This window comes from Rutidosis leptorrhynchoides, chromosome 7, assembly GCF_046630445.1.
Source record: "Rutidosis leptorrhynchoides isolate AG116_Rl617_1_P2 chromosome 7, CSIRO_AGI_Rlap_v1, whole genome shotgun sequence".
In the NCBI taxonomy this organism is placed as follows: domain Eukaryota; kingdom Viridiplantae; phylum Streptophyta; class Magnoliopsida; order Asterales; family Asteraceae; genus Rutidosis; species Rutidosis leptorrhynchoides.
Window position 1 is genome coordinate 12,555,132 of NC_092339.1, and position 14,909 is coordinate 12,570,040.

General features: G+C 32.7%; 2 protein-coding genes, 1 non-coding gene and 1 pseudogene across 3 annotated transcripts; all 4 read left to right on the top strand.

Moving 5' to 3' along the window:
- The first annotated feature begins 480 nt into the window (after positions 1-480).
- LOC139858113 (cytochrome c-type biogenesis ccda-like chloroplastic protein) lies at positions 481-3,449 on the top strand. Its single transcript, XM_071846966.1, has 12 exons — positions 481-606; positions 737-874; positions 1,237-1,292; positions 1,512-1,645; positions 1,749-1,834; positions 1,927-1,958; positions 2,194-2,355; positions 2,460-2,532; positions 2,619-2,719; positions 2,797-2,889; positions 3,143-3,189; positions 3,374-3,449. Exons 1-12 carry the CDS (start codon positions 534-536, stop codon positions 3,447-3,449), a joined length of 1,071 nt encoding a protein of 356 aa, XP_071703067.1. The 5' UTR covers positions 481-533.
- A 4,585-nt stretch (positions 3,450-8,034) lies between these two features.
- Positions 8,035-8,107, top strand: TRNAF-GAA (transfer RNA phenylalanine (anticodon GAA)). Its single transcript has one exon. It is a non-coding gene; the product is annotated as a tRNA-Phe (tRNA).
- A 410-nt stretch (positions 8,108-8,517) lies between these two features.
- Positions 8,518-10,069, top strand: LOC139858949 (chlorophyll a-b binding protein 3, chloroplastic-like). The gene is made up of 3 exons (XM_071847775.1): positions 8,518-8,629; positions 8,721-9,092; positions 10,056-10,069. Exons 1-3 carry the CDS (start codon positions 8,518-8,520, stop codon positions 10,067-10,069), a joined length of 498 nt encoding a protein of 165 aa, XP_071703876.1.
- Positions 10,070-12,574: 2,505 nt separating this feature from the next.
- Positions 12,575-14,359, top strand: LOC139858950 (caffeic acid 3-O-methyltransferase-like; annotated as a pseudogene).
- The last annotated feature ends 550 nt before the right edge of the window (positions 14,360-14,909 follow it).

The window sequence follows — 14,909 nt, forward strand, 5'->3', positions numbered from 1 at the left end:
TAACACGATCTAATGACGCATCTTATCCAAAAAGCTAAATAACACAATAATACCGAGTATGATGCACAATATATATGACTTGTATTGTGATGCAAAGAACGTAAACGTCAAAAGTTCCCCTAAATCGTGCATTTTGCAGATGACGAATTATAGTAGCTTAAGTACGCTTCCGAAATTCCGAAAATCGAATTTTCTCAGTATGTGACATTTGCTAAATTATGTTGTTTATTGTCATTAACCATTGAAAGATGATTTCGATTGGCGGGCAAAATGCAAATAACTAACTGTAAGAAGTAGCACTCCACATAGTCTTGCAAAAAGTGTTATGTAGTTGGGTTAAGTTACGTTTAGTAGTTAAATTTAAATACTTAAATAAATAAAAATAAATCTGATAAAAAATACGAAGCATTATATTTTTCGATGAAAAAATATACGGAGTATATAAATTATTAAAATAACCGTTAAGTTGTGGTTGACAAAATTACGGGTGTGCTCTACTCTTCTGCAACCAAAATCACTCTCAAGCTGCTGCTATGAATCTGTGCATTAATGGCGGTGCTCATCGCGTCATCTCAAGCTTTCATCGTCCACACAAATCCATATCTCGTTAGTTTAATCGCTTTTGCCTAATTTATCGCCCTCTATTATGCTGCAAGTCTGCAACTATTATCTGCACACACACACGCATATATTGTTCATTGAATTGATTACCGTAACTTTGTTTCTGAAATGAAAGGAAAATATGATGATTTTCGGTTCAATTTGATCACTAAATCGTCAATTAAAGATGATTCTGCAAAGGAAATAGCGTCTAATTCGAAGTTTGACCAGAATTTAAGCTTAAAAATCACTTCATTAACGGCCGGTATCACAGGTTAGGGTTCCGTACTAGTTTAATGTATATCGTCTTATTTTAACCTTTCCTTACGTGAAACTTAGTGAGTGTTTGATGTGCGTTTAAATGATTATTGTAATTTGAAGTCTAAATAAAACTGTGTTGGTTTTGATTATCTAAAGAGTTGACCATCATAACTGATTATTGAAAGAAACTCAAAATTATTTTGATAAAATGACTTTTACCAATGATCTTTTTGTGATCTTAGGAAAGTTCAAAAGTAGAACTGATTCTATTCGTGTATTTTAGATCACACATAAAGATTTGTGTACTTTAATTTCTGGGCATAGTTTTATTATATTCAGGCGTTGATGTTAAATTATCTTATATTGATGTTTTAGCTGCAACGTTGGTTTCTAGTCAGACTGCACATGCCGTGAATATTGAAGAAATCATGGTTCGCACCTTGTTCTTGTTTGCCTTTTGTTTTTCTCCTATTTGTTGACTGTTCATTGATGCTAAGTTTCTACATGGTAATTAATCAAAGCTAGAGATAGGTCATGGGTAGTAAGTTTACACGTATCTTAATCATTGACATCCTCTTAATCATTAGTACGTGTACTCGATAGACGAATATTTTAAGCTGAGGAATTACAGTTACTTTTGTTCAATTCAGGAAAGAACAGCTTCATCTGTTTACACCTTGGCTGATGGAAGCCTTGGAGATTGGTTTGGAGGCGTCATGTATTCAGCTGGACAGCAAGCAAATGAAGCTGTTCAAATTCAGCTAGGAGCTCTTAGTTTTACTAGGTGCATCAATATTCATTTTAGCATATTTTAATGTTTAAGACAATACTATGATACTATGATAATCATACTCCTGTAATATTGTCTGCTAATATTCTTTTCACAGTTTGGTAGTTATATTTGGTGCTGGTCTCGTGACTAGCCTTTCCCCTTGCACGTTAAGTGTTTTACCGCTGACCCTTGGTTATATTGGTAAGAAGTGTTAAATTATGCCTACCTTTGTTACCTAACGTTGTCTCTTGTTATTCACGATGATGATCTATGGGCATGTTGCAATTATTCAGGTGCATTTGGGTCTGGAAAAAGTAGAGCACAGGTGACTGATCAGCGTTTTGTCTTTTTTCTTTGTTGTCCCATCTCGGTTAGCTTTATGTAGTGATGGAAAAATTAGAGATCGGATGATGTATGGGTTAAACTGGGTGGGCTGATATGTAAACTTCTCAAAATGATGAAATCTGAATTTTTGAAGAAATAACCAAATGCTGACTTGTGATTTCGTATACAGTAGTATTTTACATATTTATTTGACTCGTTCAATTTGTTTCCAATAGATTGTAGGGGACTCTCTTGCATTTGCATTGGGTTTAGCCACTACGCTAGCATTACTTGGTATAGCAGCCTCATTTGCTGGAAAGGCGTATGGACAGGTTGGGCAGGGTTTACCGTTGGCTGCTTCTGGTTTAGCGGTTATTATGGGATTAAATCTTCTTGAGGTAAGTAATCATATTGCTTGGCATGTTTTGTCGGTGGTACACTTTTCCTATAGTGAATTAAATCTGCACGTGAATTAAAATGTTTCTGTTGGCAACTATTGAAGGTAGTAGAGCTACAATTGCCTTCATTTTTGGACAACTTTGATCCACGCGCTGCTGCTGCTAATTTCCCTTCAAGTAATTAACTTTTTTTATATTCCCATAGTTATCTCTAAATTATCAATCCTTTAAAAGTTATAAATAGCATATGTCTGACGTGTCAGGCATCCAAGCATACTTGGCGGGACTTACTTTTGCATTGGCTGCATCACCTTGCAGTACACCTGTGCTGGCCACTCTACTTGGATATGTTGCAGCATCCAAGGTATTAAACTAAACATGTATATACGATTTGAATTGTAGTTTTGAGGTGAACTGAGTGCTGAGTTTGTACTGCAACAGGATCCCATAATAGGCGGCAGCTTACTGTTGACGTACACCACTGGTTATGTCGCTCCTCTGCTACTTGCCGCCTCTTTTGCTGGAGCATTGCAGGTATGGTATTATACTATGGCACTATGCTCCTTATACATTGAATGTAACCTACCAAGCCATTTATATATATATGTAAATATCTTTTGGAAGGCTATATGTACCCTAAAGCTTATCAGGCTGTATTTCATCATGCATTAATCTTCAGAAATGTTGACTCCCAACATGAATACTGCATGTATTATTTCTTGCATTCCTGCATATTTGATCACTATCTTATTAAATTTTGAATAATCGAATCTGTTAATATGTATAGAGTCTGCTCTCTTTCCGCAAGTTCTCAGCATGGATTAACCCTATGAGGTAACTTGCAGCATCTTTGTATTATCCAATTTTTTGTGCAGAAGTCCACAACCTTAAGTCTTTAATTCAAATAATAATTTTGCTTTCTGAGACCTAATTTTCAGTAATATTAAAGCGTATTAAAGTCGATATATTATTGTTCTTGTGCCGATTACTGATGCATGCTAAACTGTTTTTTTTGCAGTGGTGCACTCCTGTTAGGTGGGGGTGTTTATACACTTCTGGATAAGGCTTTCCCACCAACGTCGATGGTGATGTAGTTTTAGTTGTCTTCATAGTGAAATGTGTATAGATGAAACAGAAATATAGAACATGGTGTCTTGGTTCTATTTCAGGGTTTACATCATAAACACATCATCGAATTGTAAGATGGTACCCTTGTACTGGGTTAATATGAACACTTTCTACACAAATCAAATAGCAGTTTGTTAGCAATTCTGTTGAAGTCATCTTTATTTAGATATGTAGAATTGTTATCGTTAAAAAAAATAAAATAAATAATGATAGCCCTAATGGTTGATGTCTTATTTCCTTGCAAGAGGTTTGGGATTCTAATTTACTACCAGAATATCTCGAGGTTTGAGGTGGAACCTTGTACGGAGTAGTTTATTATAATTTTGTTAAAAGAACAATGATGGTGAAACTTCAAAACATAATTTAAAAAAGAATTTTTATTTTTTTTTCTTTTCGAACCTCCATTTATAAACAACCTCAAATTAGCAAGACCCTAGAAGAGAAAAAAAAAAAAAAAACAATCGCTTAGTCTGGGTATGATTATAATTTATAAGAGAATGAAAAATTAAGAATAAAACTGAAAAATAAATAGAATAAATAGAAAGTATGTGACATTTTCTTAAATTGTATATTTTTTGTCTGGGTACAATTAATATAGGACGGATGGAGTATTTACCGGGATCACCCGTGAGACTTAATCACAGTCACAACCTTGTGTACAATACTGCACTTTAAGAATTGAATTCATGAACTCTCGTTAAAAGATGCATGTCACTATCACATGAGCTATAAGTATTGTACAAATTTTCTTTTGAAACGCAAACTAAAATACTTTACACCATTTTTTTCAACGAATATATATTCACCTTTTCACTTTCATAACTTCTAAGGTAGGATAGTTATCTCGATACTTTTCTTAGTGAACCTTTGATTTTTGTAGTGTATATATATATATATATATATATATATATATATATATATATATATATATATATATATATATATATATATATATATATATAGTGGGCAGGATCAATGGGGAAGTAACCAATCGGGGGGAAGCGGGGGGAAGCAAAAATTTTTTTTTTCTTTTTTTTTGAAATTTTTTTTTTCCGGCATCAAGATCACATGAAAATATGAACATTTAGAAGAGACACTTCGTGATGAATGTTATTATTTAGGCGGAAAAACGATCGACAAAAATAACATTCAAGATAATATTGTTCGCGGAGAATATGAACGTTTTTTTCATGTTTTGTGAAGTAAAATTTAGCCCGATTTAGAGTTTAGGGTTTAGGGTGTGGTGTTTTGGGTTTATTCCATAAACCCAAAACACCAAACCCTAAACCCTAAACCCTAAACTCTAAACCGTTCGTGTTAAAAACTCAATCTAAATCCTAAATCTAAACCCTAAATCTAAACCCTAAATTTCTAAACCCTAATATTTAAACCCTATAAACCCTAATATCTAAACCCTAATATCTAAACCCCAATAGCTAAAACCTCAAAATACGCTCGAAAAACACGATAATTGTTATATATTACTTCTTCGAGTGTTTTCCCGCCAAAATAAAAACATTTATCACAAAGTGTCTCTACTAAATGTTCATATTTTCATCCATCTATAATGTTCGTGAACAAAGTTTTTTCAAAAAACGAAAAAAAAAAAGTTTTTGCTTTCCCCCGCTTCCCCCCGAATGGTTACTTCCCTCTTGATCCTACCACTATATATATATATATATATATATATATATATATATATATATATATATATATATATATATATATATATATATATATATATATATATATATATATATATATATATATATATATATATATACCACGAAAATAAAACCAGGTGTCCTCGACCTTTAAGACCATTTCTAATGTTTAGCGGTGTCACTTGCCTTTTTGCACTTTTTGAATGAGTATGACGTGTTTCTTTGTTGAGTGGAGTATTGGTGGTGTTACTTTTTGATGTTAGTTAAGAGTATTGTGATGATGTGTTAAAATATAATTGGATTAAGTATTAAATGGAAATATAAATATGTTATATTTCAGTAGGCTTATAACTACCTTTAGTGGTCTGGTTCAATATATTCAAATTGAAAGAACCAATAAAAGAGAGATGTGTTGTAGAAGATATAGGAGAGAAAGAGGTTGAAGAGAGGTGTGATGTATTTAATGTATATGTGTGTTTTTGTAACTTACATTATTCACATATATATAGTACAAATTTTACTATCCATATTTGACTAATTACCATCCATATTTAACTACTAAATTTACAACACTCCCCCTTGGATGGTAATTTTTTTTAAAGAGCAATTAATACTGCGTCGTTAAAAACCTTGCTAAAGAAAACTCAGTGGGATAAAACTTTAGCTAAGGGAAAAAGAGTGCAGCATAGAGTTGACTCCCCCTCAAGTAGACAACGCTGAGTCGTCACATCTTTTGAACTTGCCTCATGCCAATATTGTGAACGTATGTTTTGAAAACAGCGATTGACAGTGCTTTGGTATAAAGATCACCAGAGTTGTTGATTGAACGTATCTCATTTTAATCTGGTTGTCTTTTACGAGATCTTGAGTATATGAGAAGAATCTGAGGTTTTCATCTGAAACTGTATCATCTAAATCTTTTATGTACAAGTTTGACCCTTGTGATTTGTCTACAGTCTCCTTCATAGTTTGCTCAAACTGTTGTTTCAATTCCTATTATCTTTCAGTCTTTTTCTGAGCCTTACCAATATACCATTCTTTTCCATCAAACTTATGACCGTTAAGACCGTTTATAGCTTTAGCGCCTCGTCAGCATTTATGTTTTGTTCTGTCATTTTTGATACTCTTCTTTCATTTGTACTATGTAAGCTGTATTATCTTCATAGATAGTTATTGGGCTTTGGGACTTGATTAATCGAAGGTTGGGCAGGCTGATTGTTTTTATCCCGATCGATTTTAACCCAAACTCCAACACTGTCTGGTTGATATTTGATGTGATTGATTGTGTTAGGTTGAGGGTGAAGCGACTTTTTGGATGAAGGAGGATGTGGTGTGAACGGAGAAACAGGTATTGAGAACATGATGGTTGTTGCAATCAAAAATAAAAGAAGATTAGATTAGATTAGAAATCTGTTAGTCGGAAGTTTGCCGGAGAAAGAGACATATCATATTCCAGAGAGAGAAAAAATACATTGAACTTATTCATTTCTTGTAATGATATTTATAGTTGATGTTAGAGTTTTATATTGTTGGTTTAGTCAAAACTATGATTTTATTTTCCTTTATTTGGAATTCAATACTATATACATTACAATTTATAATTTCATTATTATAGAAAATTTAAAACTATAAGTCTTAAAAATAGTGATGGATGAAGTGGCGTTTTAGTCATATGAAGTTTTCAAGATGGACTAATCTTTATGAATTCTAAAAGCTCAAATGGGTAAAAATATTCTTAAATTTTATATATACTTTTTGAATTTAGTTTAGAATAGATTTAGTTTAAATATACAATTTTGACCCATAATCTGTTTTTAGAATCCAAAAACAATTTAGAAAAGCAGTTCTGATAATGACCCAAAATAAAAAATTTGTTACGGGTTGATTCATTTGATTAAAAATTTGAATTCTTAACTGCTATTCTTTCTTTAGGTATTGAACATGGCATGTGTTGTATGTATGCGTGCAGTTTATATTAAAATGATGTTGGGGTGATATGTGATTGTTGTGGTATATTAAAATGATGTTGGGGTGATATGTGATTGTTATGGTAGTATGGTCACGTTTGTGATGTGAGAATATTTTGGTTAGGACATGTTGATTTTTCAAAGTTTTGGGTGGACATGTTGTGATTTGCTTGAATTTTCAGTATTTATGCAGTTTGACCAAATTCGTGGTTTTGGTCACTTTGAAAATTATAGTTTGATCAAGAGTGATAGTTGGGGTCTGAAGATGGGAGAGATAGAAAGATCCGAAGAGAAGACGTAAAGACTTACATAGATGTTTTGTTCTATATCACATATGTGTCCCTCTTCGACGGATTTATTATTGATATAAGAAATGACATTCTATATTTGTTTCTTCTTAGATTCATGTATAATTTGTTCGAATCTCTTTACCATCTTCTAAATTCATATCATCAGGTCAATTGCTACTTACTTCGACTTGAAAGTTGCACCTGAAATTGGATTTATTACAAAAAATTACTAATATTGCAACTCGGTGACATTTTATCTTACATAAATTTTGTTTTTATCAAACCCGTGTAATCACGGATCATTAACTAGTATATATATATATATACCAATGAAATTAAAATATAAATATATTGCTAATGTTTGATATTTTATTGTTCACTAGTATATCATACTTTTATTAAGGATATATATAAAATAAATAAGATATATTTTTTAAATTAAGCCTTAGAGTTTTCATCGTATTAATTATTATATTAAATATTGAATTAGCTATTAATATAATAATATGTATGTATAGTACTACTTAATAGTAATAGTAATTTGTAAAATAATTCTCAAAAATATCTTAGTGACAAAAATAAGATATAATAATACCATATTATGAAATTTTGGTAATATTAAAGCGTGTTGCGGGGATAGCTCAGTTGGGAGAGCGTCAGACTGAAGATCTGAAGGTCAGGTGTTCGATCCACCTTCACCGCATTTTATTGTCTTTTTATGCTTAAAAGAGCTCCTGAGTCCTGAATTATTTACTTTTATAAAGACAAATCTTTGTTCTTTGAATAATAAAGCACAGGATAAAATATAGATAGAAAAAGAGCTGCTGAATTATTACTTTTATAAAGACAAATCTTTGATTTTTTATGATAAATACTAAAGCACAGGAATACAGGATAAAATATAGATATAGATAGAAAGAATATGAAATGGAGATATGAGAATATTTTGGAGTGAACTGATTGGTTCATCTGAAATTGCTATTTTTCACCAAACCACAATACAATATGAACCACAAATATGCATATTCAATATGCCTATACATACTGCCCATTTGCACACCTTCATTCTCAAACTCTTTGAAGAAGCTTCCATATCTATCAATAATAACATCCATGGCTGCAACTTCTGGTAGCTCCATCACTGTGGTTAAAGCCACACCATTCTTGGGTCAAACCAGAAGCTCCAATGTCAACTCACTTAGAGATTCTGTTACTATAGTCAATGGCAAGTTCACAATGGTATTAATCTATCTTTCTCTATATAAAGATACATTTATTTTGAATCAACTTGTCACACTTATTCGTTTGGTTCAAAGCCGGAGCCCAAATCTTCTCAGAAGGTGGACTAGACTACTTGGGTAACCCCAACTTAGTCCATGCCCAAAGCATATTAGCAGTGCTCGGTTTTCAAGTGATCCTAATGGGCCTCGTAGAAGGGTTCCGCATTCATGGACTTGAGGGTGTTGGAGATGGTAACAACCTTTACCCGGGAGGTCAATACTTTGACCCGTTGGGGCTTGCGGATGACCCGACAACCTTTGCAGAGTTGAAAGTGAAAGAAATCAAGAATGGAAGACTAGCAATGTTTTTAATGTTTGGATTCTTTGTGCAAGCAATTGTAACAGGGAAAGGACCATTAGAGAACCTTTTGGACCATTTGGACAACCCTGTGGCTAGGGATGGCAATGGTCACTCGATTCGGTGGATATCCATCCGATCCACCCGCTTCGTGATGGATATGGATAAACTTAAATGGATATGGATACGGATATGGATGAACCTAAATGGATACGGATATGGATGAAAATTTTCATCCATGGATATATCCATTTACACCCGAAATACATATACAAATACATATATATAGATATATGCTTACGTATTTACCATTACTAATTCATTTACCGTTATATTTACATTTTGCTTTCAATCTTATAATCAAAATAATCAAATAACTATGATGTATTATAATAAAACACGCATATATCTAACAAAATAATCATACAAATTACATATTTAATTTTTCATAATCTATTTTTAATAGTAAATTTAATAAATTGTGTTCTATCTTCGACGAAGATTACATTTTCTTTTGGATAGACTTTAATTATATCATGCTATATTTATTTCTGCTATACAACGTTTTTATTTCTATCGCATATTAGAAAATAATATAACATTATTTGAATATCCAATGGATATCCATTAACCCGCTTAATCCATTGGATATGGATATGGATGGATGACCTGAAATTAAATGGATATGGATATGGATGAATAAAAACTAAATGGATATGGATATGGATACGATATCACCCGATCCATATCCGATCCATTACTATCCCTACCTGTGGCTAACAATGCATGGGTCTATGCTACCAAGTTTGTGCCTGGTGCTTAAGTTATGTGACCATTATTCTTGTAAATTATGAGTTGGGATGTGATATGTGTAAATTAATTATCATTGCTATATATATTAAATTGGCTGTGTACTTGTGTTGCCTAAACTCTAAGGTGTAGACTAAACTGATCATCAAGGCAAAATGACTAAAAATCACATGTACTTAAATTCTAATTTTTTTTTTTTTTTTATTTACAATAATCACATTTACAATATTCATTTCAACTCTAATGTGTTTTGAAAAATTTAGTGTTAGAACTTTGACTATTTTATAATAAAAAGGACATCCTCATTTTCATTATGATTTTCTTCTGGTAAATCAAACATTGGTGAACCAAATTTATGATAATTACATTGGCGTGAGGATTTTGTCTAGCTTGACACTAGACTCGGAGTTGATGTATCAGATTGTAACTCGGAGTAGGTGATGTATCAAATTGTAACTCGGAGTTGATCTCCTCACATTGTAAAACTTTAATCTGATAATTACATTGGCATGAGGATTTCGTCTAGCTTGACTAGACTCCAAACTCTAATCATAATGTGTAATTTGTTTGTGAAAGGGTGTTTTTCCTGGACTTGCCCAGGGCACAAGATTACACAAGACCGGCCCTGCATACGGTAGAATGATGAACCGGCTATTAGTTTAATAAAGTGATCGGAAGTTTACGATGATACGAGTTCCATAATTAATGGAGTAACTAACTCTTACAAAACGCCCTTAAAAATCGACTAACCTAAATGCCTTTACAAATCGCAAAAGTCACTTGTGGATTTGTGAGTAGCCTAATCTTTGGTCATGATGGAAAAAATTTAGGTCGCGATCAGAAATTTTGTGGTGGTGGCCCGATTTTTTGCTTGTGACTACGTAAAATTTTCGGCTTCCACCATAAAATTTTCGATCAAGACTAGAAATTTTTCGATGATGATTAAAAAAAATTTGATCATAAGCACTAGCCATAACGTTTACCATTGTGCCCGAAAAAAATAGTCACGTTACAGTTATCTTATTAAAATATACATAAAAATGACTCCAAGTCACCACTTAGAGTGAGTGATGTAAAAAGCATCCTAGATTAGATTAATTCGGATTTTTATGACCTCTTATATAAATTTTTATCACTTAAAACATATTTACTGTGTCGCAAAAAGGAAAGAAAAATGAAATTAATCCCATCATTAGAGATTCCGGTAAACTGCCTTCAAAGTTTGAAGTTCAAAATTCAAACTCAAAATCAATGGCTGTAATTAAGCTGAAGAGACTAAAAAAGGTCATTCAATACCAGAAGCCCATTCTGCTCTGCCCAGCCCAGCCCAGCCCAGCCCAGCCCAGCCCATCCCGGCCCAGTCTATCCAGACTAGCCGATTAGTTGCATCCAGATTTGAAGTTTAAAGATAGGGTTTCAAACCTTTTCACGCTTTCGAACCCTTTTCTCCTGTAATAATGGCGAAGAACAGGAAGAGGAGTAAGAAAACTGGTTCAACGGCTATGAACACCGATGAAACCACCGTTATTTCACCTCAAGGTATGTTATGTATCTATTTATATCTACACATGTACATAAATACAATTTGTTTACGAGTGCATTGTTTCTCACATGTTTACAACTAATCAGTTAATTGCTTAATTTTAATTTATGTAGTAATTAATGAATTCTCACTTGCAGTTACAGCGATGGATACTTCAGAAACTGTTGCTTCTACTCGGTCTCAAATTAGCAGGTCAGAAATTAACATTAGGTTCTCTATGAGTTTACTGATGATTTGATATAAAGTCGGAAACCATTATATATAGCCGAACAGTAATAAATGGTACTAGCATTCAACAGCATCTGCATCTACCATGGAACTTCAAATTGAAAATTTTGAAATTTGCACAGAATAGCCCTGATGCTGAAAGTGTGGTTATGCCTTTCTAAGTTTTATTATCATTGATCAAATGGCACATGTTTGATAACGTCTACTTGCTTTGTCATCATGTTTGATGTTATCTGCCGAGTTCATTTGATCCTTGACAATTTATTAGTATGATATGGTTATCAAGAATCATACTTCTATCTGAATTGATCTTAATTTTAAACTTTCATATCCTGTTAAACTTCCGTCATTTTTTTTTTTACTTGTCATACGTTTTTTATCATCTTTATAAAGGACTTATGTATGTAAACTTATCTCCATCTATTTGAAAGGTGAAGAAGGGAGTACAAATGAAGCGAACTAAGAATATTAGAAAGCAAAAGGCCATCGCAAAAGCTGTCTCTCAGAATGAAAAGTCTGCAACGAAGGTTGAGAAGAACGAAAGCAAGACATTGAGAACCAAGTCTGCAAAAAACCTTTATGACTGACTGGAATATTAAACTAGTTTTCCGTGCTGTAGAAGTTATCAAGTTAGTGACAGTTAGAGGGCAACATTTTTGTTTTTGTTGTGTTGAATGACTGTTTCATGTGTCTAAAATCAAACATTTTTGTTCTGTTACAAAAATTAAGCAAGTTGGAGTAATTGTTTATTAGTAGAAAATCAAAATGAAGTGTTAATCTTCAAAGAAGAGTCACCCACCGGCCTGGCAGAAAGTCAGGGATAACTAACATGAACTGTAATTACCGATGTACCGGAATCACATTTCCATGTTTTCTAAATTGTACTTGTATATAATATAATATGGTGTTTATGAAAATAAAAATAAAAAATCAACTCACAAGTAATGGTGTACATATAACAATAAGCAATGGATCCTTCCCAATATTAAGTCACGATTGAAAGCATTGAACATGAGTTGTTCAACAGTGGGGTCCTTAGAAAAGGAAGATAAGATGTGTAAAGAAGAAGAAGGGTTACTAAGGGTGAGTCAAATAAATGGGGGAATACTTGTTCCGATGGTGATAAAAACCGTGGTTGAACTTGATCTGTTTGAGATAATGGCAAAGAAACCAGGTGGTCAATTCTCTTGTTATGATCTTGCTTCTAGTCTCTCTAAACAATCCCCTGAAACCCCTGTTTTAATTGAACGTATTCTCCGTTTTGTTGCTAGTCAATCGATTCTTACATCGAATGTTGTAACTGATGAAGATGGAAAATGTATCAAGTTATATGGCATGAATGTGGTTTCCAATTACTTTGTCCAAAATGAAGATGGGACATCTTTGGCTTCATCACTTATTGTTTGCTACGATATAGTAGTTGTCGATTGTTGGTGAGTACTTGACGTTATCCATCCATCTTCTATATATCTTGCTATTTGCATTACCACCATTTTACTTATGATAATTTATTCAATTTAGGGTCGTCTCAACAATTTACAAGGCACTGGGCGAAAATAATAATTCGCCTTTATACACGAAAAATTTCGTTAATACATATAAAAAGATAATACTAAAAAAAGTTCCCGAGACAGCCGTATCAAAGTGTTTTATTCCCAGAAGCTTCTAGTTTTTATTAAGTTTATTTGACAATTTTTATTTAATTTACTTAACTACTTTGCGAAAACTATATATGTATTCAAAGTTTCAGGCTCTCCTGAACATTTATGCCATGGGCGGTTGACCATCTTGGCCATACCCGAAGACGCCTATGATTTAATTATATTTATAAATTATATATATATATATATATATATATATATATATATATATATATATATATATAGGTATCATATGAAAGATGCAATAGTTGAGGGTGGGATCCCATTTGAAAGGGCCCATGGGATGAGTCTATTTGAATACTGTGCAAAAGACAAGAGTTTTGGTGAGAAATTCAACACGAGCATGTATAACCATACGATGATAGTGATGAAGATCATTCATGACAAGTACTAAGGATTTGAAGGAGCAAAACAGTTAGTTGATGTAGGTGGTGATTAGGAGCTAACCTTCAGCTTATTGTTTCCAAGTATCCTAACATTAAGGGAAATAGGGAATCAATTTTGACCTACCCCACGTCATCAAAGATGCACCTCCATTTCCAGGTATTCAATTCAACTAATTCGCGCAGACTTTTTTATTTATTTAAATATTGGTCTATATGTACGTTATTTTCTATAGGTGTGAAGCATGTTGGAGGTGATATGTTTAAGTGTTTCGGAAGGTGATGTTATTTTCATGAAGGTTAGTACATTATAAGGTTAATTAGCATCTTATAATATACGAGTAGTAAATTATACTCGGTAACGATATAGTTTACTCTATAATATAATATAATATACGATACGATGAATTTTGTTTTTATTAGTGGATACTTCACGATTGGAATGACATCTATTGCATCAAGCTTCTAAAGAACTGTTGGACAGCGCTACAAGACGGTGGGAAGGTGGTAGTGGTGGAAGCAATATTGCGTGACCATGAAAATGATTATAGCGGTAGTATTGATGATCAAGTTTATAAGAATACTATCGCCCTTGATATGTTTACGATGATGGTTACTCCTGGTGGTATAGAGGCATAGAGCGATCTCTAAATGAATACAACACTTTGGCCAAACAAGCAGAGTTCACTTCCATGGAAATCATTTGCACGATTTCAAATTTTTGTATCATGGAATTTTACAAGAATGCTTAATTGACTTGATGGAATTTGAATTTCAAAGGGACCTCATTTGAGTTTCGTTTTCATGTTTAATAAGAGTGAAAATCAGTTCTTGAAAATAAGTTCCATATACCAACTTAGTGTAAAATTGTTTTATGCATTGATTTAATTATTAATGAGAGTATCTTATTAGATAAGTTTCATTTTTATTAGTGTTAAATGACAATAATTACAACAATGATTTAAAAAAGGATTTTGCTAACGTATGTCACGGGGTATACGTTAAGGTGCATTTAATGCACTCGAAATTTCCTTAATTATTAGAATTTGTATTTAAAACTTATTAATTTAATTTAATAATTACCATTTATATACGTTTATTAATTAAAAATCCTGATAATTAAAGAAATTTCAAGTAATGCACCTTAACGTATGACCGGTGGTGGGGATACGTTACCCTTTCCAAAATTGGAAATAAATTACAAAGAAATCCAAATGACATTAGTCAACCACTTGCTTCGGTATAAAAATGACCGTTAAAAATTCCAAAAGAATTTTAACGCCAACAAAAAAGCTTCATTTT